The 23,763-nt window shown below is 42.3% G+C and overlaps 1 protein-coding gene across 4 annotated transcripts in view; it reads left to right on the top strand.

The window, feature by feature from the left end:
* XRCC6 (X-ray repair cross complementing 6) overlaps positions 1-23,763 on the top strand; it is a 367,025-nt gene that overhangs the window by 174,723 nt on the left and 168,539 nt on the right. For all 4 annotated transcript variants that reach the window (XM_044066525.1, XM_044066544.1, XM_044066515.1 and 1 more), the window contains one exon: positions 1,596-1,734. In XM_044066525.1, coding sequence (XP_043922460.1) covers positions 1,596-1,734 — 139 coding nt within the window. The remainder of the gene's footprint in view (positions 1-1,595; positions 1,735-23,763) is intronic.

Genomic DNA, 23,763 nt, shown 5'->3' on the forward strand with positions numbered 1-23,763 from the left:
AACTTCAACCTTGCCCGTGATATAAATAGGACCTGCTGGAGAGACCGGTATGAATCCCAGAGACTAAGACATCTCTTGAACAGGCTCCTCGTCTGTTTGAAGCAGAGTTCCTCCCTAACCCAATTCAGGTTGGACAGTTGGATGGGAAACCGGCAATTCAACCCTAGTTTGGCACCCGTCTCCAATGAACACAGGTAGCCTATAAATGTTTCATCTGCCAAGCGCCTGCTTACATTTATCAAGGGTACCAGAACTTGATTTGGGATGAATGGCTTGGCTTAAAAAGGCCCTAGTGGTTGTTAGCCTAGTACACACCTAAGAACCTACAAATATATGAATGTGTTCAAATTGCAAATTACTTTTTTAAGGTTTGTGGCATTGAGTAGAACCAGTGCTATTAATTCTTATCTACTTTGTTTAACTTTATGCATTTTGCTCCTATATTTGTTTGACCAAAATACTCTCCACCCCAGCAGAAGATTGCCCGTTTGCCCCCAAGACTGTGCATTTCACCCAGTATTGGAGAAAAGCTGTCTGGACTTGGTCTTCATTCAGGCAGCCATGAGAATGCTCTGTGCTCATGCCAGCATCCCAGCAAGGAGGATGTTTGTAATGTAACTGTCCCAGAATGACTGGCATGCAGTTTGTTGCTGTGGAGGCCACACTGCCATTCATATGTAAGTGCATCATTCTTCTACACACCTATGATGAAGGCTGCCACCGAGTGGTGGCTTGATGAGCTCAGTGCCACCAAAAGGCCATTAATTTGCATAGACATTCTTTTTATGAGGGATTGTGGTAATGAGTGGCAAGCTTTGCACTACCCCAACATGTTGAGCATGCCCATCCTCTGATCATCTGGATTATAGTAAAGGTTTATCTCACTGGCTGTTTGCCCTTACTTTTAGTCTAAAAGTAGGTATGAAAGGGGTCTTATTCTTTCGTGTGGCATGTCCCCCATCTCTTCAGTGGCAAAGAAAGAACCGAAGAATGTACAAATTGACTGCCCATTTTATCTTGGGTGCATGATTGTGAATCTGTCAGGGAGGAGCTGGCTCAATGCAAGATGTGTGTTGATCTGTAGGATTAGTCCATCTAGGTGGACAGCCACCTGGGACCTATACTGACATATGAGTGTTAATGTAATGGTGATCTTACTTAATCAGCTGTATTCTTCTGCATCCAGTGTACTAAAATAATTTTCTAGGGACATCAATGGCTTTATTCTAAATTTGTCCCCCGACTAGTTATTCTTTGAATTGCTGTTAAGTTGCTGAACTACAGTTTATTAAGGCCTATATAGAATATAGGTCTAGCAGTCATTCCATAATGTGCATTCTTAGTATGTGTAGTTACTAAAAGATCATTAATTGTCCTAGAAGAATCCTTTATTTTCCTAGAAGAATCATTTGATAATGTGCATTCATAGTATGTGTATTTACTAAAATATTAATTTTCCTAGAATAATCATTCCATAGTGTGCATTCTTAGTATGTGTAGTTACTGAAAGATCATTAATTTTCCTAGAATAATCATTCCATAGTGTGCATTCTTAGTATGTGTAGTTACTGAAAGATCATTAATTTTCCTTGCAGTGCGTGAGAAATGTCTACACAAGTAAGATTATCAGCAGTGATAGAGATTTGCTGGCTGTGGTGTTCTTTGGAACTGGAAAGCACAAGAACTCTGTTGACTTCAAACATGTTTATGTTCTGCATGATTTGGACACTCCAGGTAAAAATGTATGGTGTCACAGTTGCTGCAGCAAAGTTCTGTTCTAATAATAATGTAAAAATATAAGAAGTTTTCTTTAAAGTTATAAGAAGTGCTTGAGTAGGATTGCTGAGTGGTGTTTAATGCTCCTGTTTACATCAGCAGTCGAACAGTTTGCATTGTTATGTGCAAGTTCAGCACATTGACTCAGTGGGAAGAGTGAGGACGTATGAAAATGAGAAGGATTCATTTTTCTGTAAACATATAGTGGGAGTACTAAAGCCTTTGAAGCTTCAGCCACAGTGTTGTTCCACTTCAGTGAGTGTGGCAAATTTTCTTTCTCTTTGTTGGTTTAATTTTTTTCTTTTTTTTTTTCTTTTTAATTGGTTCACCCATATCTTGGGCTACATGGACAGTGATATAAACAGTATATGCAAATATAGATGATCATAGGTAGGTACTAGGCTATTGGCCCTAGGGTCTATATAAGCCTAGCCAAAAAGGTACCCTAGCTTTCGCCACCCAAGAAAATTTATTTTCCTGTGCCCCTGTCGAGCAGAGCCACAGAGGTGATCCCCGGGGTGAATTTCCTAATTCCCATCCAATCCTCAAGATTTTTCTTGAGTGCTAATGAGGAGCTTTGTTTATGTATAGATATGTAGTTAGTTTGTTCCAGAGTATGGGGAAGTGTCTAGCCAGGAATCTATCCCTCCAGCATGTTCTGTTTATTTTAGTGACCAGGTTTAGGTCCCTAGAGCGTGTAGCTCGGAGGGATTGGGATTTCTTTATGGAGCATGTCCATCAGCTGTGGGTTTGACATAGCTTTGTATGTTAGGCAGAGATCGCCTCTGAGTAGGCGATATGCAACAGAGTAAAGCTGGAGTTTTTTGAGATGGTCTGTGTAGGGCATCTGTTTGAGGTGGGGTCCTTTTACCTAATCGAACTTCCAGAAGGTCGAACACCAGAAGTTCAAACTTGGAAGTTTGAAAGTTAAAAATGTCAAAGCTGCAGAAGTCCAAATTCTTTCCCAGGCAAAGAATTGGGTTGGACGTTTCTGCAGCTTCAACATTTTCTCCACTGTGGTGCGAAAGTTACGGAACGGGTTAAGGTAAGTGTGTGATTGTGACGGACGTTGGGGTTAGGGTGCGGGTAAGGTAAATGTGCAATAGTGACTGACTTTAGGGTTAGGGTGCATGTAAGTGCGCGATAGTGACGGACCTTAGGGTTTGGGTTAAGGTTAGTGCATAGATGTGTATGTAAGGTTTAGTGTAGGTTTATAAGGTTTTTGGTGTGCTTGTGTGTGTCTGTTTTGGAATAGCAAATTTTTTCCCTGTGATGTTTCGATGTTATCACATTTCGATCTTCCAAGTTCGAACATCTGGTGTTCGACCTTCTGGAAGTTCGATAATGTAATAGGCACCCGTTTGAGGCCGGTGATCCTCTTTGTGAGGTATTTCTGTGGCCTTTCCATTTGTTGTAGATGTCTTGTGAGGTACATACCAAAAGGGGCATTATACTCAAGTGGGTCTAATGAGTGACAAGTAGAGGGGAACAATGACCTCTTTTTTTTTTTTTTTCCTGGATGAGAAACCTTTTGTGATGAGGTGCGCCACGTAGAAGGATTTCCTGACTACTGTGGTGATGTGATTATCAAAGGAGAGACTACTGTCCACCTGTGTCCCAAGGTCTCTTATCACACTTTTAGTGTTAAGTAGACTACCACCTGTGTGGTAGCTCATGGGTCCAGTTTTTACCAAAGGGGGTGACAGTGCACTTTTTGGCATTGAGCTTGAGGCCATGGCTTTGACACCAGGCATCTGTCTCCATGAGGCCCTTTGTAGGATGTCCACATCCTTAGGAGTTTAGATTATGGCTCCTAGTTTACAGTCCTCTGCAAACTTCGTTAGCCAAAGACCTGCTGTATTAGCATGTACGTCAGAAAAGTAGATGCCAAACAGGATCAGTGTAGTATAGCCAAAAAAGCAGGAGGTTTAATATAATTGAGGTGCCCAGATGAAACCACTGTAGAGGGGAGACTATGCAAATTCCACACTGTGAGCAGAGGTCAACATTGAAGTCTGGAGCTGTGGAGCTGCAACCATCGTGCTCCCCACAGCCACTGTGTTGCAGTTATGTAGCAGTAAAGCATTCATGCTGATTGATACAGCTCTGAATAACGTTCCCTCACACCAGCAACTTGGTTCATTGCTGTAGTCCTGTTCCCCTACTGTTTTGTTTCATCACTTGAAAAATGATCTGCCATCAGCTCAAAAGTCTGCTTTTTCATAAATATTTAAAATGCTGTAGACTATCGGATTATTGTTCATTCTTTATTAGTATTTAATGGGAAAAACAGAGCTCACAATATTGGTGTTGAATGATAAAGTGGTTAGTACTTTCTAGAAATCAAATCAGGAGATAAAAAGGCAAAGGAGAATACGTGACTGATTAGGTTCATGAAATTCATAACTATGTCAAGAGACCTATCTGTGATTGCTTGATTTAATATTCATTATGGTTCTAAGGTTTAAACCAGAGAGTAAAAAGGTCACACAGACAAAACCAATCAGTAAAAACTACAAGAAAAACCTAGCCAATTTAGAGTTGCCACTATGTGATACCTTCTATCTCTTGTAATAGAAGCTCGTGGGATGTATATAAATGATGTAATTAAGGGGTCATTTGTGTCTGTGTGTGTATGTATATATGTATGTGTGTATGTATGTGTATATATGTATATATGTGTGTGTATATGTATGTGTGTGTATATATATATATATATATATATATATATATATTTTTCTTATGGTACTAAGGTCTGTCAAATATTGCAATCACCAGGGACTGGAAAAGTTTAGAAGGCTATCAGCTGTGGTTTCTTCATGGGTTTTTTGTGTATTGCTCAGGGTCTAAGTAAGAAAAAAAAACTTACACTTTTTAAGAAAATAAAGCCGCTTTTAGCAGGCAAATTTATTCTAATGTGTTTTGGAGCTGAAACTGCCATATTTAGCAAAGTAGCTGTTTTGTTAATTTTCAGTTGTCTGCTGCAAGCTGTTATTTACAAATGCATCCTCAAGTCTTGCAATCATTTTAGGTACGTGCATAATTCAGATTTATCTGCAGTGGTGGTGCTGCGGTAGCATTGTCGCCTCACAGTAAGACGTTGTCCTGTTCAATTCTCAGCTAGAGAGTCTTCTGTGTGGAGACGTGCGTGAATGGGCGTACCTTCGTTGAAGGTTGTGCGTCAGAGCCGGCAACTCATACGTAAAAATCTGCTGCCAATCATTAGCGGACCGGAGTTCCACTGTGGCGACCCCTAACCGGGAAAAGCCGAAAGACACAACAACATAATTCAGATAATTACATTTTAGTGATACTTTTATTTCTAATGGTTGAAAGCCTTTGCACAATGGGCTGTCAATTTGATGGCAGAGTTTTAGCAAGAATGAGACTGCAGAAAAACAAATCACCAGGTCATATGATTCAGCTAATACTTTTAATGCTTAATGCTCTAATGTTAGATGTTAAGTTGTCAATCTCGCCTTCATTCTTGCTTGATGGGTTCGGCTCCGACTCGGCACTTGCTAAGCTCGAGAGTCACTTTTACCAGCTCGAGGCAGCCCCATATCCCATGATGCAAGGCGGTAAGTACCCAGATCTCGTTTGCCGCTTCGCTGATGAGGTCCTCCTTTTACCAGCTCCTGGTAAGTGATTTATACACTGTTTTTGCCCCTTTTTCTACTTGAACTTTAATTTTCATAGTTTTAGACTAGTTTTAGTCCCATTCTGACTAGAATTTCCCTCTCTCCTTAAAACTTTTAGTCAGGCCTTCTCCCATCCCATCCCCCCCCCCCCCTTGTTAGGGTGTGTGTGTGTGTATGTGAGAGATTAGTTTTTCTTTTTGGGATAATTATAATTTTTTCTTGGACAGGTGTTGTGTGTGTGTGTGTGTGTTTTTTACACCATGTCTAAGGAAAGGGTCTCAGGCTTTAAGAAGTGTGACTCTTGCTGTCAGAAGATGTCTCTGACAGACGGTCACACTTCTTGCTTATACTGCCTGGGACCTCTCCACCTGCAGGACTCCTGTGCGATTTGTCATTCTTTTAGCCAGAGAGTCCTGCAGGAAAGGAGAAATAAGCTTATTTTGAGGGGCCTACTTAAGCCGGAGGGCTCTCCAGCTAAGTCGGCTCCATCTAAGACTTCTAAGACTTCTAAGTCTTCCAAGGCCCAGGCTTCTGTGTCCAAGCCTGCGGCCTCGGCTCCGACTCTTTCAGAGTCGAGATCGGCTCCGGCTGGAGCCGATTCTGGTTTGCACAAACCTTCGGCACCGATGGCTATCGGTGCAGATTCTGGTTCGGCCACTTCGGTGTCGGCTCTGATCGGTTCCGATCACCATGTGGCTCAGGCTTCGGTGTCGACCGGCTCCGACACCCTTACTTTTATGTCTGTATCTGCTCCGGCCGGAGCCGATGCATCGAAACTTTCTGTCGGTGCCGAAAAGTTGTCGGCTCCGACAGCTTCCATGGTTTCGTCGGCTCCAATGGTTCCTTCGAGGAAGAGGTCTAAGTCCCCTTCCTTGGAACCGATACTCTCGGCTCCGGCATCTCCTCTCCTCTCGGAACGGAGCCATCGGAGCTGATCATCCAGGTCATCCAGGCTTTCTGACCATGATTTAGAGAGAGTGGTCAGTAGATTATTAAAATCACAGGCACTGGCCCAGATGCTACATAGTCCGTCTCAACAGACGACTATTAGTCCACACCCCATTGCAGTTCCTCCTTGACTCTACCCCAGAGTTTGGAGTTGGAGTCTTCGGGAATGGTTTCTGCTACGGCTGAGGGACAGATACCCCCTTCTGCTCCTTCAGCCTCTACTCTTATCTCCTCTTCGAGACCTTCCTTAGAGGGATTCGGTGGTAGGGCTTCCCTGGTCTCCTCCGAGGGGTTGAGTGGCATTGGACCCTTGTCCGACCCCACTCTTCCCCTTGGAGCCTCGGCCTTGGTGAGCTCTGCTCCGACATCTGCCTCGGAGCCTTCCCTCTCGGTGGACCCTGGAGTTCCTGGTTCTTCGGAACGGGTTCTCTCAGACCTCCCTGGGAGGGGAGCCTTCGAGGTGATGGAGTGTGCTGGCCACTGGACTCAGCCAGCAGTCTGTTCCCTTAGCTCCTCCCTCTATGGTGCCTGTCGATATCTCTGCCACTTCTCTTGCTCCCGGACCCAGAGATCCTCCGCCTCAGGTTTCCCCACTGGGAAGAACCCCCTCTTCCGAGGATTCTCCTGATCAGTCAGGGGATCCTCCGCGCAAGAGGACCTGTAAGAGGTGAGTCTGTCACTTCAGATACCGACTTAGATGAGTCGGAGGGATCCCCAAGATCCCCCTCTGAGGATGTCTCTTTTTCAGACATCCTAGAACTCCTTAAACAGAGGGGAAACTGGCCCTCCAATAATCCCTCTGAGGATGAGTCGGTATACCTGGAGGTGTTTGGATCTCGGCCCTCCACCTCCTGGGTGTCTCCGCCTTTCGACCCCCTTATGTAGGTGATTGCTCGAAAGGCTTGGGCTGCTCCTGACTCTGTAGAGCCAGTCCCTAGGAGGCCTTCTAAATTTATTACTGCCCCTTCGGACAAGCAATTCCTCACGAAAGGTGTCCCTGCTGATGCCATGGTGGTGGCTGCCACTAAAAGGAACTTGCAGATCCTTCCGTCCTGTCCATCCTCCTAATAAGGACTCTAGGACTATGGATAGGTATGGTAAGCGGGTGTTCTCTTCAGCGACCTTTGCTATGCGTTCGCTGAACTACCTATGTCACTTCACCAGACTCCAGAGGGATATCCTTAAGGAGCTAGGTGAAGTAGTACAGGATCCGACAGCTGCAGGGGCTCAAGAAAAAATTGCTTCGCAGCTAGGAACCCTTAATTCTATTGCTAACTCCTCCATGCGACTGATATCATATGCAGCAGATGGAGCGAGTAGGGCCAGAGTACAAGTGTGGCTCTTAGACGCCAAGCCTGGATGTGGCTCTGTAATTTTGCAGATCCCTTTAAGGCGTCCTTCACAAACTCTCCCTTTGATGGTTCAGCTTTGTTTGGCCCTCAAGTGAAGGAAACTTTGACCAGGTGTGAGCAGGACGGCAAGACTCTTTCTGCCGTAGGGGTCCGTTTTTCCACCCCTTCTAGACCTTACCCCAAAGGACAGAAGGGTGGCAAAATGTGGTTCCGCAAATCCCAAGGAGTCACGCCAGATTCACGTGGTCAGTTTACCCCTAGAGGCAGAGGGGGTAACAATAATAGACGCCGCTCTAGAGGCAGAGGGGGTCCACAGAACCAGGGAAGCAGAGAGCCTCTCTGACAAGCCCTTTCAGCATCCCTGAGATGTTGCCCGACTGTCCATCCTTGGAGGCAGTCGGGGGAAGACTATTGCTGTACCCAGAAGCCTGGCGTTCCCTCACTCAAGACAGATGGGTACAGTCGATCATATCCGAGGGTTACAAAATTCCTTTCGAGGAAAGTCCTTTCTCACTCAAATTCCCATCCAGATGTACCACCCGGTCTAAGGGAAATTGCAGAGTTAGAAGTCTTAAAACTTCTGCAAAAAGGGCCATTCAGCCAGTTACAACAGATCATTCAGAGCCCGGAATCTACTCAAGGTTCTTTTGGTCCCCAAGAAGACGGAGACTGGAGACCAATATTGGATCTCAGCAGACTCAACAAGTCTGTGAGGAAGACAAGATTGCGAATGGTCACTCTTCAGTCAATTCTGCCCTTCTTACAGAAGGACAACTGGATGTGCTCAATAGATCTTCAGGATGCGTACTATCACATAAAAATTCACAGACGCTCCAGGAGATTTCTCCGCTTTCGGCTGGGGTCCAGTCATTTCCATTTCAGAGCCCTGCCCTTTGGTCTCACTACAGCCCCCAGAGTGTTCACCAAATGTATGGCAGTGGTCATGGCTCACCTGAGACGTCAAGGATTCCAGGTGTTTCCGTATCTCGACGACTGGCTCCTTTCAGCCACCACCAGGCATCAGCTTCTTCAAGCCAGGGATTACACAATAAATCTTTGTTCTCAATTGGGCATCTCGATCAACTCGAAAAATCATCCTTATTGCCCTGCCAGTCTATTACTTTCATAGGCGCAAACTTAAACACTGTTCGGATGTCAGCTACCCTTACAGATCAAAGAATCTCAGACATTCAAAGTCACGTCAGGATCATTCTAGCCAGCAAGAAGGTACAGGCCAGAATGGTTCTAAAGGTGTTGGGCCTCATGGCTGCGGCCATTACCCTTCCCCTGGCTCGCTTCTATATGCGCCTTCTTCAATGGATGTTGTTCACTCAGTGGTCTTACCAACAACTTCTAATGAGTCACCAAATACGGGTGACACAGATTTGCAAGAATCATCTTGCTTGGTGGATCACTTCTCCCCAGATTCACCAAGGCAGACACTTTGTACCCCCATCCCCGGTAGCCACTGTCACTACGGATGCCTCCCTGATCGGGTGGGGGGGGGCATTATCAGGGCAGGATGGTTCATGGGACGTGGCAACCTTTCGAATACCACCTGCACATAAATGTCCTAGAGATGAGAGCGGTGCTTTTAACGTTGCAAGCCCTCAACGACTTTCTTCCCTTAGGGACAATTGCAGTCCACATAGACAACATGTCTGTAGTTTGGTATATCAACAAACAGGGCGGAACCAAGTCCTACCCCTTGTGTCGAGAAGCGCTCAGACTTTGGCAATGGGCGATCTCCTCTCATCGGTTTCTGGTAGCAACGCACATCCCTGGGAAAACCAACATTTTAGCGGACAGATTGAGCAGAGCTATTCTCATGCCTCACGAGTGGTCTCTCAAACAATCTATAGTGGAAGAGATTTTTTCTGGAATGGGGTCGCCCATGTTGCGATCTTTTTGCTACTCCCCAAAACAGCAAATGCCCAGACTTCTCTCTCTTCCCACTGCCAGGCCATCCCCCCAGAGATGCTCTGACCCAGGATTGGCCCCAGGGACTTCTTTATGCCTTTCCTCCATTTCCTCTGATCCCTCAAGTTATCCAGAAAGCAACCGTTTTGAGAGCCAAATTGATTCTCATTGCTCCTTATTGGCCTCGACAAATTTGGTTTCCGTTCATCCATAGTCACCTTTTGGCGCAGCCGTGGCATCTGGACCCAGTGCCAGATCTTCTGATTCACCAATCCGGTCAGCTGCACCGGTCTATCCCTTCTCTCAACCTCACAGCATTGTTGCTCCACTTCCTTCCTTAGCCAGGCTTCCTATGATCTCTAACCCTGTTAGAGACATCATAGTAGCTTCCTTAAAATCCTCTACCAGGAGGATTTATACTAGCAAATGGAAACGTTTTTCTTATTGGGCTAAAGCCAAGAATATTGATCCCTTCACTGCTCCAGCAGTTTTGGATTTCTTAGCGGAGATTTTTCACGCGGGCTCCTCTTCTTCCACGGTCAAAGTTCAGTTGGCTGCTATCTCGAACTTTCATGTCGGGTTCGCAGATCACAACATTATGTCCCACAGGCTTTGTAGAGCCTTCTTGAAAGGAATTTTCCTCCTGAAGCCTCCAGTCAGGAGTCCTCCTCCTCAATGGGACCTAAATTTAGTGCTGACATCCTTGATTCTTCCCCCCATCGAGCCAGCTGTTTCTTGTTCCCTGAAATTTCTTTCATGGAAAACTTTATTCCTGGTTGCTATTACATCGGCTAGGAGGGTGTCTGAACTTCATGCTCTATCTGTTCGCTCCCCCTATTTGGTCTTCCACAAAGACAGAGCATCATTGAGAACTAATCCGACCTTTTTGCCTAAGGTCGCCTCAAAGACTAATTTGAATCAAGCCATTGATCTCCCTGTATTTTTTCCAAACTATTCAAACAGATCGGAACAAAAATTACATTATCTTGATGTCCACCGCCAACTCAGATAGTATTTGGACAGAACAAAACAATTCAGGAAATCCGATCAACTCTTTGTTTCCTATGCTGATAACAAGAAAGGCCTTCCTGTCTCAAAAGTGACCTTGTCTAGATGGCTTTCTTCTGTCATCTCTGAAATTTATCGGCTCAGGGGAAAACAGCTGTGCTCGAAACCTAAAGCACATTCAACCAGAAGCTTAGCTACTTCCACAGCCTTTCAAGCTAGACTTCCTTTAGACACTATTTGTGCAGCAGCCACTTGGGCCACTCCTCATACATTTGTTTCCCATTACAAATTGGATTTGGCCTCCAGGGACAGAGCCAGTTTTGGCTCTACAGTTCTCAAGAGTCTGTTCCATTGAGCCACCCAGGATAGAGGTGCTAGGACGTTGTCCCATCAAGCAAGAATGAAGGCGAGATTGACAACTTAACATTGAGAAGTTATGTACTTACCATAACGTTCCATGTTAGTTGTCTTCTCTCGCCTTCTTTCTTGCGACCCTCCCTCCTTCCCCCAGGCCTGGACAGACCTTTCTCTACAAGGAATTATACTTCTGAAGACCATACAGAGATGGTCCTTCTACCATCCTTCAGGTTTTTTCTCTCCTTCTTTCTTCCTTTGGGAAGTTATTATGCTAGGTGCTATTGCCCTTTTGTCATCAAACGAGATCTGGGTACTTACCGCCTTGCATCATGGGATATGGGGCTGCCTCGAGCTGGTAAAAGTGACTCTCGAGCTTAGCAAGTGTCCGAACCCATCAAGCAAGAAAGAAGGCGAGAGAAGACAACTAACATGGAACGTTATGGTAGGTACATAACTTCTCATTTTATTTAATGTAAAATTTGTTTGATGTGGGTAGTACACCACTAGTGAACATACAGCTGTCACAATATAATTCAATGTAATGAATGGTTACAGCAGGTTTTCTGTGTGTGTGCAGAGCCCCTGGTTCAGCCAGTTAAATTTGGTTAAATAAAAGATGAACTTAAATTTTGCTTTAGAAATATTTATGTAATCATGCACCCAGGCACCTAGAAGAGCGAGCATGACTTTCTGTCGAAGGCTGAATGTATGTAATACTTGTATAAGAAGAACTTTATTCTTGAATCATAGCCAGCATAATACCATTAACTACATACGCCACTATGAAGATTCATTTTGAGAAAAAATAGATGCCAAGCAGTAGAAACTGTTTTCTTTAATAATTTATTTTACCATTCTGTTTTATCGTTCTATTGTGTGCAAGTATAGAAAATACAGAATTCCTCTCTAAACAACTCTGTCAGCAGTCTCATTCAGAGCTATTTTTTGCTCTTTTATGTTTTATTAATTAATTGCATTAATATTGTTGCTGTTGATAAAGTACTGAATGGAAAAATATCTGACAATTCAAATAGACAAAACACGTGCTTCAACGGCAGAGTTGAACTCTTAAGTCTTTGTGTGTGGGCTTCAGTTTGGGTGAAACATAATAAAAAGTTATGCTGCTGGCTTAGGTGCAAACATGACGTACAATTCAGTAGAGAAGCAAATGTACAAGATGGGACATCTTTGCTGAAGTGCATTTGTAGAAGTTTGTTTTTTATTGCAGTTTGCATGCATGGCTAGAATGGAATTAGGCTAGAATGGAATTTTTGAAGCGGAATCAAAATACCAATATGATTTTCCACAGAGATATTGACAGCATGACATTTCAGTAGTATTACAGGTTTGTGACAGCTTGTTGGGTGTATAGCATTGCGTAGCAGTTGTATTGCCTTGTATTCATTCTGTTAGAGCAGAACAGTGACAGAATGTCAGTAAATGTGTTATGCTGATATTGTTACTGCTTCAGCTGTAGGCACGTCAGGCTGCTGTCATGACCATGAAACTCCTTTAAGGCATCCCATGGTGCTGTTCATTTTAGTGTATTATATCAGTTTACATGAACTTGGGATAAGAGAGTTCAGCAACATTTGCTGATAGGATTGTATACAGAGGATATTATTGTTCTCTTGCCTTTGGGTATGCTTCTGGTGAAAAAGACATGATTCATTTGGTGTAACAGATTTTTTGCACTGATTCATAAAGACATTGTTATTAAGGATAAAGGAAACTGAAAGAAAACTGTGTTGCTCACCTGAGGATATGATGTATATGGAGGCTATTTTAAGGATTTACTGGCGGTGATAAAGTAGTGTAATCCAACTTCTAAGGTAGATATGTTGACTGTGGCCTAGGATTTTAACAATTTCCTACACCCACAGCCTGAGATCTCTCCAGCTTCCCATTGCTTTTGTGCAGTGAACTCACTCATAGCATTAGCTTTCTCCCTGTTAGTGTGTTTATTTCCTTGCAATGTAGACCTCTTTGCTGTTGACGGAGCTGGCCTCTACTGGCTTAAGTGTGCCTAGCATAGTTACAGGAATTCCACTGACCGTGTTTTATCTTTTGTACCTGTGGTTTACAAAGCGCATACTCTGGCCAAATAATGCTTTCAAATAAACTTTGCTTTTGTCCATCTTAGTGCAGTTGGCAGTTAAATAGGCTGACTCCACCACTAGTAAATCTAGTTAAACAAGAGAATTTGAACCTTTCATAGGATGAATCCGTGCAGGAAGTGGTATTATAATTGGAGCGTCTCCAATCTTTACTGTGGTAGTTGCCTTAAGAATGCTGTTCCACCCAGTTAACCTAGTGTTGCAAGGGTAATTTCATTGGTCAATAACATTATATACATTTCTTCACTTCCATCTGTGGAGCACAGTAGTCAGTTTGATCCATGACTTTATGGCCCCATTTTTAGTTTGAGCTGTGATCTGTTCTGGCAGGCTATCCACTTTTCCACACATATGCTTTAATATGCTTTTCATCTTTTATTTATACCTTACATTTCTGTAACACATTTTGTGTTTTTCTCCAGGTTTGTTTAGTTATAGTCCACAGTGGCAAGCTCCCAGTCACTGTTTTTGTTGCACTTTTTTTTCTCTCTCCCGTCCCTTACACCTTGTCTTTTAAGTGAGTGGATATGTTCTAACTCCCTTTGCACCATGTTTTTGCTCTAGCTAGATTTAAATGTAGCTTGTGTTACCCTCCTGGAAGAATCAGTAACATTTCTCCTTTGTCATTATGGCGGTCTTCATCGCCAGGGTTAGTTTACTCCCTGACCCAACTGCAGTTGGCTTACTTGTCTTTTACTCTGTCTTCGCTGTCAGCAAAGTGCCCATCCTCTTTTCATGGTATAGAGATTATGGTTGTTTTCTTATTTGGTTTTGATTTTCACTGGTATTCTGGCCTGTGGTATGTTCTTTGTACATTTTCTATGAGGACTGCAGTTTCTGAAGGATTAGGAGAATTCTTCGGGTGCTAATTTATTCTCTTTTGTAATTCGTTATTGATTGGGTAAGTTTCATGCAACCTCAGGGATTGGCTGGTTAGCATGTCCTGGTTGACGGGCAGGTGTTCATCATTTAGATCACTGTTGCATTAAGCTTTATGGGGTCATATCCTGCCAAGGATTGGACAACCAGTCATATTTAATGTATTATTTATTTGTTTATTTAACATTTGTTTACTGGGAAATTCCGACTGGACACAGGTCCTTTTTCAACAGAGGCTTATTCCAAAGCTTTAGGGCACTTTCAGTGCACTCTAACCATTGAACAGTGAGCAGTATAAAATCAATTGTGAGGGTGCCAAACCTTTTGCACTTAAAATGTGGTCTTCCCTGCTGGCTTAGAGTGCTCATTCAGCAAACACTTCTTCAAGCCTGAGCAAATAAGTACCCCATTGGGGATTACTTCAATTTTTTTGTGAGGAAACGTTACATTAAATTTTCATTTTTAGTCAGGAGACAAAACTGACTGGCTTACTAAGGCTCCTCTAACCACTTGTCAAACACTTTTTTTCTGTGGAAGAGACACTGTCGTAAGTCCTCAGTTTCTCTTCTTGTGGACTTGGGAGGGAGTAAAGTTGTATGGGAGAATTCTATCTTGACTTTGGCTTCCTGTGCACTTAGTGCTGATAAGGGACTCTAATCTGGTCCTATCTGATGCCCCAGACTGCTCATTAGTTTATTTTGATTTCTCTGGTGTTGCTGCTTGAAAAGCTGCTAAGGGCCAGGAGATGGGCATGTCTTCTGTGGCTGTTCAGCTATCTTCTTCAGGCAAGGGAGAACTACTCTTATCAGTATCTCAGGAGGGGCAGTTGTGAAGTTACTCTGAGGAGTTTGCTTCCCAGGGGAAGGACCTGTATTCAGAGCACTCTGCTTCTGTGGTGTCTCCCAGGAAAAGAAAACATCATGCTAGACCTTCTTTTTCACCTTTGTCACTTAGTAGACAAGGAGGATTGGCTGATCTTTGTTAAACGATTATTAAAGCCTTTGAGTCCGTACATTCTACGTCATTTCTTAATTGTCAGCTAGTTCTGTTTAGCTTCCATTTTGTTACACTGAGTGTTCTCTTGTTAATTTGCAAGATAATATCTCCATCTAGCTAACAAGTGTTTTCTCAGAGACTTCAAGTACAGTTTTCTGTTAGTTTTCTAGTATGGATGCAGACCTGCTGAGAGTAGCAGTGGTTATTCAGTAGCAAGGAAAAATGTGCTGCTGTTTGAGGGGTAGCCCTTGTGTGGAGTTCCAGTCACGTTATCAGTTCTTTTTCATTCAGCTTCATAGTGGGTGACAGCACTTCATTCATTGCTGCTCAAAGCTGTACTTCAACAAATGCAGACACTTCATTTTCAAATTCTGTCTTAGGAATCTTGATGAACTCCACCTCCCAGGTATAGCTGAATAAACTGCAGAGTTGAGCAGTGGTTCATCACTGAGTGCCTAAGCTGATCTCATAGCCAGTCTAGACTAATTATTTACTGCCTTACCTGGTGCTAGTACTCAGACCAAATTTTCTACATCGCCAATTAGTATGTTAACTATGACATAAGATGCTTGTCTCAATTGTGCGAAAATTCTCTGGTTTGCACATCCTTTGCTCATTGTGTTTAACTTGGATTGTTCTTTTAGACAACACTTTGGTAAATGAACTCCAAAGCTCATAGACACTGCTTCTCCTTTGGCCTACATTAGTAAGCATTTGGAACCATGGATTTGCACTTTACAATGGTATCTATAGGTAGATATGAGCATGCTGAGACAGTGTAACAATTGTCTCATGCTTACCAACAACCACCTACTACTTAAACAAGTTGATGGTATGTGAGAGAGGTAGCTGTGTAATGTTATTGGAGGCAAAGCTGTCATACAAAGCTACTACTAATTACAAGCAGATTGTTACTACCAGACAACACCATACTAAATCAGTTGCACACATGTTGAACCAAACACATAGACCCTACATATGTTGAGGCTCTTAAAAGTAATTTGTCTAAACCACAAAAGCCCAAGTGTAACCTAAGAAACGAGGAGCTTCAACAACCTCACAAACGCACAGCATAGGCAGCACCTGCCACAAAACATACATGTAAATGCCATGCTGATTCATTCAAAAGCCCATAAGGCAAACCTCCATTCAGTTCAATATCCTAGTTGTAGGTAATTGTATACTGAGACCCACTGATGCACCATAAACCAGGCAGTGCAAGGAGAGGGTTACAGTCAATTGCCTATCAGGTGTCAAGATTTGCTCTTTCACTCAAGTCCCCTGCACTATATTTACAAATATATACCTCCCTGAACTATATGAAATACCTATGATGGAGTTCTCAGAATGTGTCCGATGATACAAACCTAGCCTTGAGCAGCATTTTGCAGTCACCGAGCATGATGCCACAATCCAAACACAAGACTTGACCTCAGCAGTTAGCTTAGCTTCTTTTGGTGTCATTCAAAAAGAATACAATATGTATCTGCCTGGGAGGAAGTGGTACAGTCATAACTGCCTACCAGGGTGCCCTGTACCTTTCTCCTAAGGCTTTTGTATATTGGCTAAATCTGTGTACATTTCCATAGTTCTTTTTTACACAATGTCAGTTTTCTGAAGCTTCCAACACAACAAAACAGAATACAGATAACAATTCTGCTGGTCAGTGCTAGGAGCCTTTAAAATCTTAACTCCCTCCAAGCACTCCTTACCCTGGAAAACATGTATGCATAGTCAAGGAGACCTGTCTTAAGATGGTGAGAGCATTCCGTCAGTGCAGGGTTTCACTGCCTACCACATGTTCAGGCCCTTGCATTTGATGATGGTAGTAAAAGTAAGAGGCGTCTCCATTAAAAAAAAATGTTCACTTCTAGAGTTGTGAGACAAGCTAGTGACCTGGAACGCCTCCACATCCAACTTTCTATTAATAGAACATCTTATCCTCTCATGCCTAACAGTAGAACCCCCTGTATGTCTCCCTCAACCCACATCTCATGCCTAACTATTATGGACTCTGTATGCATTAATTCAAACACCATTCTCCTACAAGACTTCAGCTACCCTGCTATTCACTAGGACTTTGATGCTCAAATATGTATATCCAGATATTTCTGGATTTCATCAATGCAAGCTCTTTGGACCAGTTACTCAACACCCCAGCGAGGGACAATAAAATCTGGACTTAGCCCTTGCAAATATGGGACAACTTTGTTCCCTACCAGTTCTCACTTTCTTCTTTGTCAAATTGGGCCATAAATCAGTCACATTAACTGTAAAACTGAAGCTGGCAGCATCTTCCTTTTTTTTTTTTTTATATTCAGAGATTATGCTAAGCCTAATCTTGTAAAACTGAACAATGACCTGGCGAAATTCAAAATACCCTTCCAACTTGACAACCCCACTGTTTATGTGGAATAGTTTATGGCCAAATGCTGTGCACATGTTAACTGCATCGATGCATCTGTCCCACACCAAATTTAAGAATAAACCTCTATGATTGAATCCAAAATATAAACAGGTTGTATAAAAAAACAATAAAGGTAATGCAGGCAGAAATAAATTTAGCTCTCAAGATGCTAAAAATGCTCTTAGTAACTTAACAGGGAACCTCGGACCTTGATCAAATCAACCAAAGCCAGATATGAGGTAAAAATTACCACCCAGATGAGGGATAACTCCAAATTATGTTATAAACCTCAAACAATGCCCAACACTGCTCAGAGCTAATAGTAAATTGTATAATATAATTTGATCCAAAGGACATAGCCACTCTACTAGCAGACAAATGTAGCTCAAACGGCACCTTTTCCCCTCCTATATTCTTGAATCACATACCTGCATCTGCACCCCCACCCCAAAAAAAATCTCCCAAGAACAAGTCTTCAAGGCACTACCAAGGCCAAGATCACTGCCTCCATGGAGCCAGATAACATACCAGACTGCCTACTGGTCAGCCTTAATGACTGTCCAGACCCCCCTTATGGGGCTGTTAAGTTTCTGCTGCCGAACCAGCTTTGTGCGAGAAGAATTGAGGACAGCAGAAGTCATCCTCTTGCACAAAGGTAGAACATCAGTGGACCTGGGTAATTGTAGATCCATAAGCTTGACCAGTCTCCTCTAGAAGGCTGTGGAAAATTATGAAATTGAATAAATAGGGACATATGCGACCTACAAACTCTCAACCCAAGCCAGTTCAGATTCGTCAAAACTAGATCTTTCGTACTTAACCCGGTCTCCATCTTTTGAGAAAGTTACTGAAACAATGGATGAGAGCAAATCAGTGCACCTTGCATATCTAGGCATCCAACACTTTATTGTACACATTTTAGTGTAATTTACTTGTATTTGACTTAAGTCCTGTGAATTAATTGCACTGTGGAACTTTTCTCCCTCGGCCTCCCTTGAAAAAGGGTGCAAGCTCAGTAGGGCTATCCCGGTCAACATCAAATAAACACCATCATACATTTGGGTATCGTATGTAATTAAAGTATCTCATTGAATAGCAACATAGTTTACAAACAGAACCCAGTAAATTAGGGTGGGTAGCTCTACCACCTCCAAAAGACCTGTCACTAGTGGTGTATCCTGGGGTTCCTTCCTCGGGTGACTTGTCTTTGGTGTTTGCTTCTTGGAGGTCAAAGCAGCTGTTAAGGATTTATAACTGACCAAGTCTGAGAATGACTGTAAACTTGGTGCCATCATAAGATTCCCCAGAGCCAAGCAAATAGCTGGTGTCAAAACAATGGACTAGAAGTAATAGCCACTAAATGTAGGTTTATAGGTGTATACTAGGCCTTTGTAAGCCTAGACATGCACCCCAAATGTATCCTGCAACTTTTTTGAGCCTTCTAGGTTCATAGGGTGTATGTTGGTAAACACCTTAACCATTATGCCAACCCCCACCCCCATGTAGAGTATCCCTTGGCAAGCATGACTTCCGTTGTAACTATCACACTGACAGCACACCTCTGAAAGTTGATCTAGGAACCTTTGTTGACAATGAACTGTCCTTTGATCATCGCATATCCACTATTAAAAGGCATAGCTTATATTTAAAGGTAAGAAGTCCAGGAATAGGGATGTAATCATACCTGTACTCTGCTTTCATTAGGCCAATCTACTATTGAAAGGCATAGCTTATATCTAAAGGTATGAAGTCCAAGTACAGGAATGTAATCGTACGACTGTACTGTGCTTTCATTCGGCCAATCATTGAATATAATGCTGCTTTCGGTATGTTCCTGTCCATACATTTGTCACAACTATAACAACCATGCTTTCTCACTAAAACAATCAAGGGCCTAATTTATAAAGTATGCAGCCTGCTTCAAAGCCTTGTCCTCATTTTGGTATGTACGGGATACTAATAGACTATTGCTGCTTCACATAGAGCTTCAACAGAGCTTATTGTTGGACCTGTTACACATTTGTAAGCACATTGATATGAACACTTTCTCAAGGTAATCTAACATGCATGCCTATTCCTCCAACATGTACTATTTATCACCGCAAATAACCTTCTGTGGGACCGTCCTCCATATCACATAAAGCAAAGTACTTCTCTTACTCTATGCAAATGTAATTTGGTCTTCTAGATGGGAAACTGTAAATCACCCCTTGTTTAGTACTCGTGTCCCTCATGGACAGGGGCAACATATCCTTGTTCTGCTTGCTTGTCTCTGGGTCATTCAAGCATAAAATATAAGGCTAAAACTACCTGTGAATGATTTTCATGTCTCTCTGATTCTGCATCTGAAGGAGAGGAATTAGCTTGTGCTTGTCAGGTCCCTACGCCAGAGACTAGGGAATTTGACAATGAAGAAAGTTTTTCTTCAGATTTTCCTCCTGAAGAATTGTCTATTTTTTATACTATTGCCAGAATGGAGCAGTCATTTCTGTGGAAGCAAAAAAAAATTCCAGAGTCTTTGCAAAAATATTATGATTGGCTACAAGTGGATTTTTTCAACCTTCAGCTGTTCCTCCTGTTTTGCTAACCTTTAGATGATGGCCTTCCTGGCTGCCTGCAGTTTGCCTGACAGACACCTGCCCCTCAAAAAAATCTGGTAAATTTTATATATTCACCAGGCTCACAAATGTCTTATTTTCAAACCTTAGATCAGACTTTTCTCTTTTATGGTATTTTACCCTACTCCCTCCAACAAAAATGTCAAAGCTATAGGTTTGGGAAGAAATGTTATACTTGTACCTTAGCCTTCAGGATAGTGAATCATCAGGCTTGCATTACTCAGATTTCTGCTGGCTTCTTTTGTCTTAGTTTGTCACTGATTTACCTTATTCAGAGAGTGAAGCATCTAGGAATTCTTTATTACTTAGTGATTTCAGTGGCCAAAACGTCTAATGTGCTTAGTGCATTCACAGAATTTACTGAAGGATGTCAAAAGTGAGTTCTTAATGCTCCCCCTGTATAAAGAGGTATTGTTTGACCCTTCTTCTTTTGAGGTCCTTAAAATATTTGATGAAACTGAAATGTTAATTTGTGGGTTTATCCATATTTTCCAACCCTCCATGCCAAAATACAATAGAAACTTTTCTTCTAGTTCAGGTTGCTTTTACGAGATACAGTGTAAATAATCCCAGCAAGGCACAGGAAAACGCACAATTTCAGAAAGCAAGTGCCAGGGAGGTTTAAAAAAAAAAAAAAGGGAAGATACTCCCGACAATCTATTAAAAAAGGGGGGGGACAGAATGACAGACTATATGCCCAGTTATTCCCTCCCCATCCTGGCATTCCAGTAAAACTCTACCAATGTCTAGACTTTACTTATTTTATGGCAGCAGATAACCTGAGACACTTGGATTCTGAGATTCATAATCATTCAAAAAGGCTACAGCTGGCACTGGGATTCCCATCCATGTATAAGATAGATGTAATAACCACTACACTACAGTCATCCCTCTTATTCAAGCAGTTCCTTTGTGTCTATTAAATCAGACTTCCTTGTTTTCTTCTATCCTAGGTCAAATACTATCTCGGGAGTTTATCAAATTTGTTCCCCTGGATAAAATATAGGAAAGGGTTATTGTTTGTGTCAAAGAAAGAAGGAAGTTGGGGACCTGCCCTAGACCTTTCCTTTCAAAACCTTCACATCAAAATCCCAAAACTCAAAATGCTAACTGTACAGTGTCTGTTGCCTCTCATTCCTTCTTTCAGTTTTCTACTATCTGTATCTAATACTTACCATGTTCTAATTCCCAAATCAGTACTCTGCTTTACCATTTGGGTTGGTAGCAGCCCCAAGAGTGTTTGGTGAAAAGTGCCAGGCTGTATATACAGCCTTATGTTTGCAGATTCTATCACAAGTTGTCAAGAATTACTGGCTTCAGTGAGAAACCTTTTTCTGTGTTTGGGTTTTCAGGCGAACATAGGTAAATTCTTTCAGTGTCATAAGGGTAGTGTTTCTGATATGTCTTCTGGATACAGCCTCAGGACAGAGTGGAATCTTCCAAGGAGCAGTTTGTAACATTTTCCAAACAGATACTGTCACCTGCCAGGGAATACTTCAGGATCTTTGATTTCATGGTCTCTACATTTCTTATGATTCCTTTGGCTGGACTTCACATGAGGAAAAGTCAGTGGTTCATCTGAACAGTTTGGGCCCAACACCAGCAACCCCTATCATTTATTTGTTTGTTGACTTGGTAGGGGGGGGGGGGTTGGTTGGTCATCTTGACCCTTTTCAGCCATGACCCGGGCTCATCAAGCAGATACAGAAATGGGAGGTAACATGCAATACACAAGTTAATGCAAGACATAATAAATTAAACAAAGCAGTACCACCATTGCATAATTGTTGTATCAAAGAAAACGGTTTTCAGAAAAATTATACTATGTATTGTACATACATATATATATATATATATATATATATATATATATATATATATATATATATATATATAGACACGCAGAAAGAGCCTCTTAGTGTAGTGCATGAAAGCATTTAAATGCGCTTTAGTTGCTAAGGTTCTTTTGCAGTGGATTTTTTTGAATGGTTTTATAGTAGAGTGCTTTGATTCCTTTGGGAAGGTAGCTCCAGGTAAAGGGGTCCTAAGAGTGAGAAGGCTTTTTCACCTACTGTTTTGGCACTATGAGCGGATGAGAAGGATTCCATCATCAGTACTGTTTTTTAGTGGGTAACTATGTTCACCGAGTGTTTGGATTTAAGAGAAGGGCAGTGCCCATGTCTCAGTAGACAGGAACCAAAGTAAGACAAACTAGCGAAAAACAAAATGACAGCTTGGAAACACCAAAGCAAATTCTCTCAGTTTAATGAAGCGCTTTTCGTCTTGCCCATATGGCAAGACTTCATCAGACACCTCAGGAGGAAAGGGGACCTATCTCCTATGGAAAGCCAGTTAACACTTTTTATGAGGTCACAATGGGATGTATGCAATTTCACAAGCAGAGCTAAATATCTTATTTTGTATGGCTTGTAGTCTGTGAGTATTATATTAAGAGTGAAACATTAGTAGGTAGGCAGTAATTGAGTTTGGGGAGTATTGCATTCTTAGCAATAGCTATAATTGCAGATCCCAGTGCCTACTTACACAACTGTACTTTGTTTCCTAGTATCTCCCTTCCTTATTCCATTAGACAAATGAGGTAAGGCACTCTTTTTGGGGTAGCAAAAGCAAAGACTTCAGCTGTTGGTTAGATGCATAGTTTCAAGGTCAGAGACTTTCTGGTTATGACATTGTAGGTACTGATGTAAGTGAGCCCTGTCTTTTTCTTAATGGGACCCCTTCTAGGAGTTGAGGTTCACAAGTTTCCACCTATCCTACAAACTCTAGAATTTTGGCACTAAATTGGTTTCAGTCTGGCCTTACTAGGATGAAGGTGTTTGTTTGTTTCTGTCCTCCTTTTGGTGTACCTACAGTTTTCTTTCCTGAACCGTTAACTCTTAACAGCACCTGCCCCCATCCTAGGTGGCCTGGTGTGCCTCTTGCTTGAATCCCCACCCTGCTTTTTTTCCTGGCTGATCCTACTGGGCTTAGTGGGTGTTAGTTTCTCTTTTGATCCCCTTGGATGAGTTTGGTATTCCAGTGCACTAGTAGGTAACACGTTTACTTAGATTATTTCTTTCCAGTTTCCTCATCTTCTACTCCTCCGTCCCACCGTCCTTTGCAGCCATAGATAGTGTGATTACTTAGAGAAATGCTTACTTGTTCCTCCTACTACAGACTGCATTGGGCATATTAAGGTAGCTGAACAGAGTGAAAGCCTTTACAGGTCCTGGTTGCAACTACAGTACACTTTCACATTCTAAATCCTCATCAGCTGAGCATGTTTTGGACAGACTGGATAAGTGATTGGTTGGCCATTTCATATTCACTGGTAGGGTCCTCTCCTTACTCTCTTCTTTTACCCCACTCGACTAGGAGGTAGGACACCGTTTGGTTAGTCTCTAGCAGGAGCCTTGCTGTGATTTTAATAGTGGTTATATCTAGGGATGGCACCTTTGTTAGCTATTAAATTATTTCACTTGGAGCCAGATTCCAAATTAGCTATTACAATGGGATTCATCTAAATGGCTTGAATTAAGGCATTTCCACTGGCTGCAGATTTCTTCATGTGGTTCTTAATTTGCTGTTTTTTTCATGTGTTTTTTTTTTTTTTTTGAAATTATCCATTGGTGATTTAGGTTGATGTCATGATTACTCCAAGTTGGGTAGAAGATTTTGGTTGGAGGGTTGCTTTTATACACACCCCAGGTGGCTATTTTTTTTATTGTAAAACTGCACATATAT

The sequence above is a fragment of the Protopterus annectens genome, chromosome 1.part0 (genome assembly GCF_019279795.1).
Source record: "Protopterus annectens isolate FY-2018-M chromosome 1.part0, PAN1.0, whole genome shotgun sequence".
Lineage (NCBI taxonomy): Eukaryota > Metazoa > Chordata > Ceratodontiformes > Protopteridae > Protopterus > Protopterus annectens.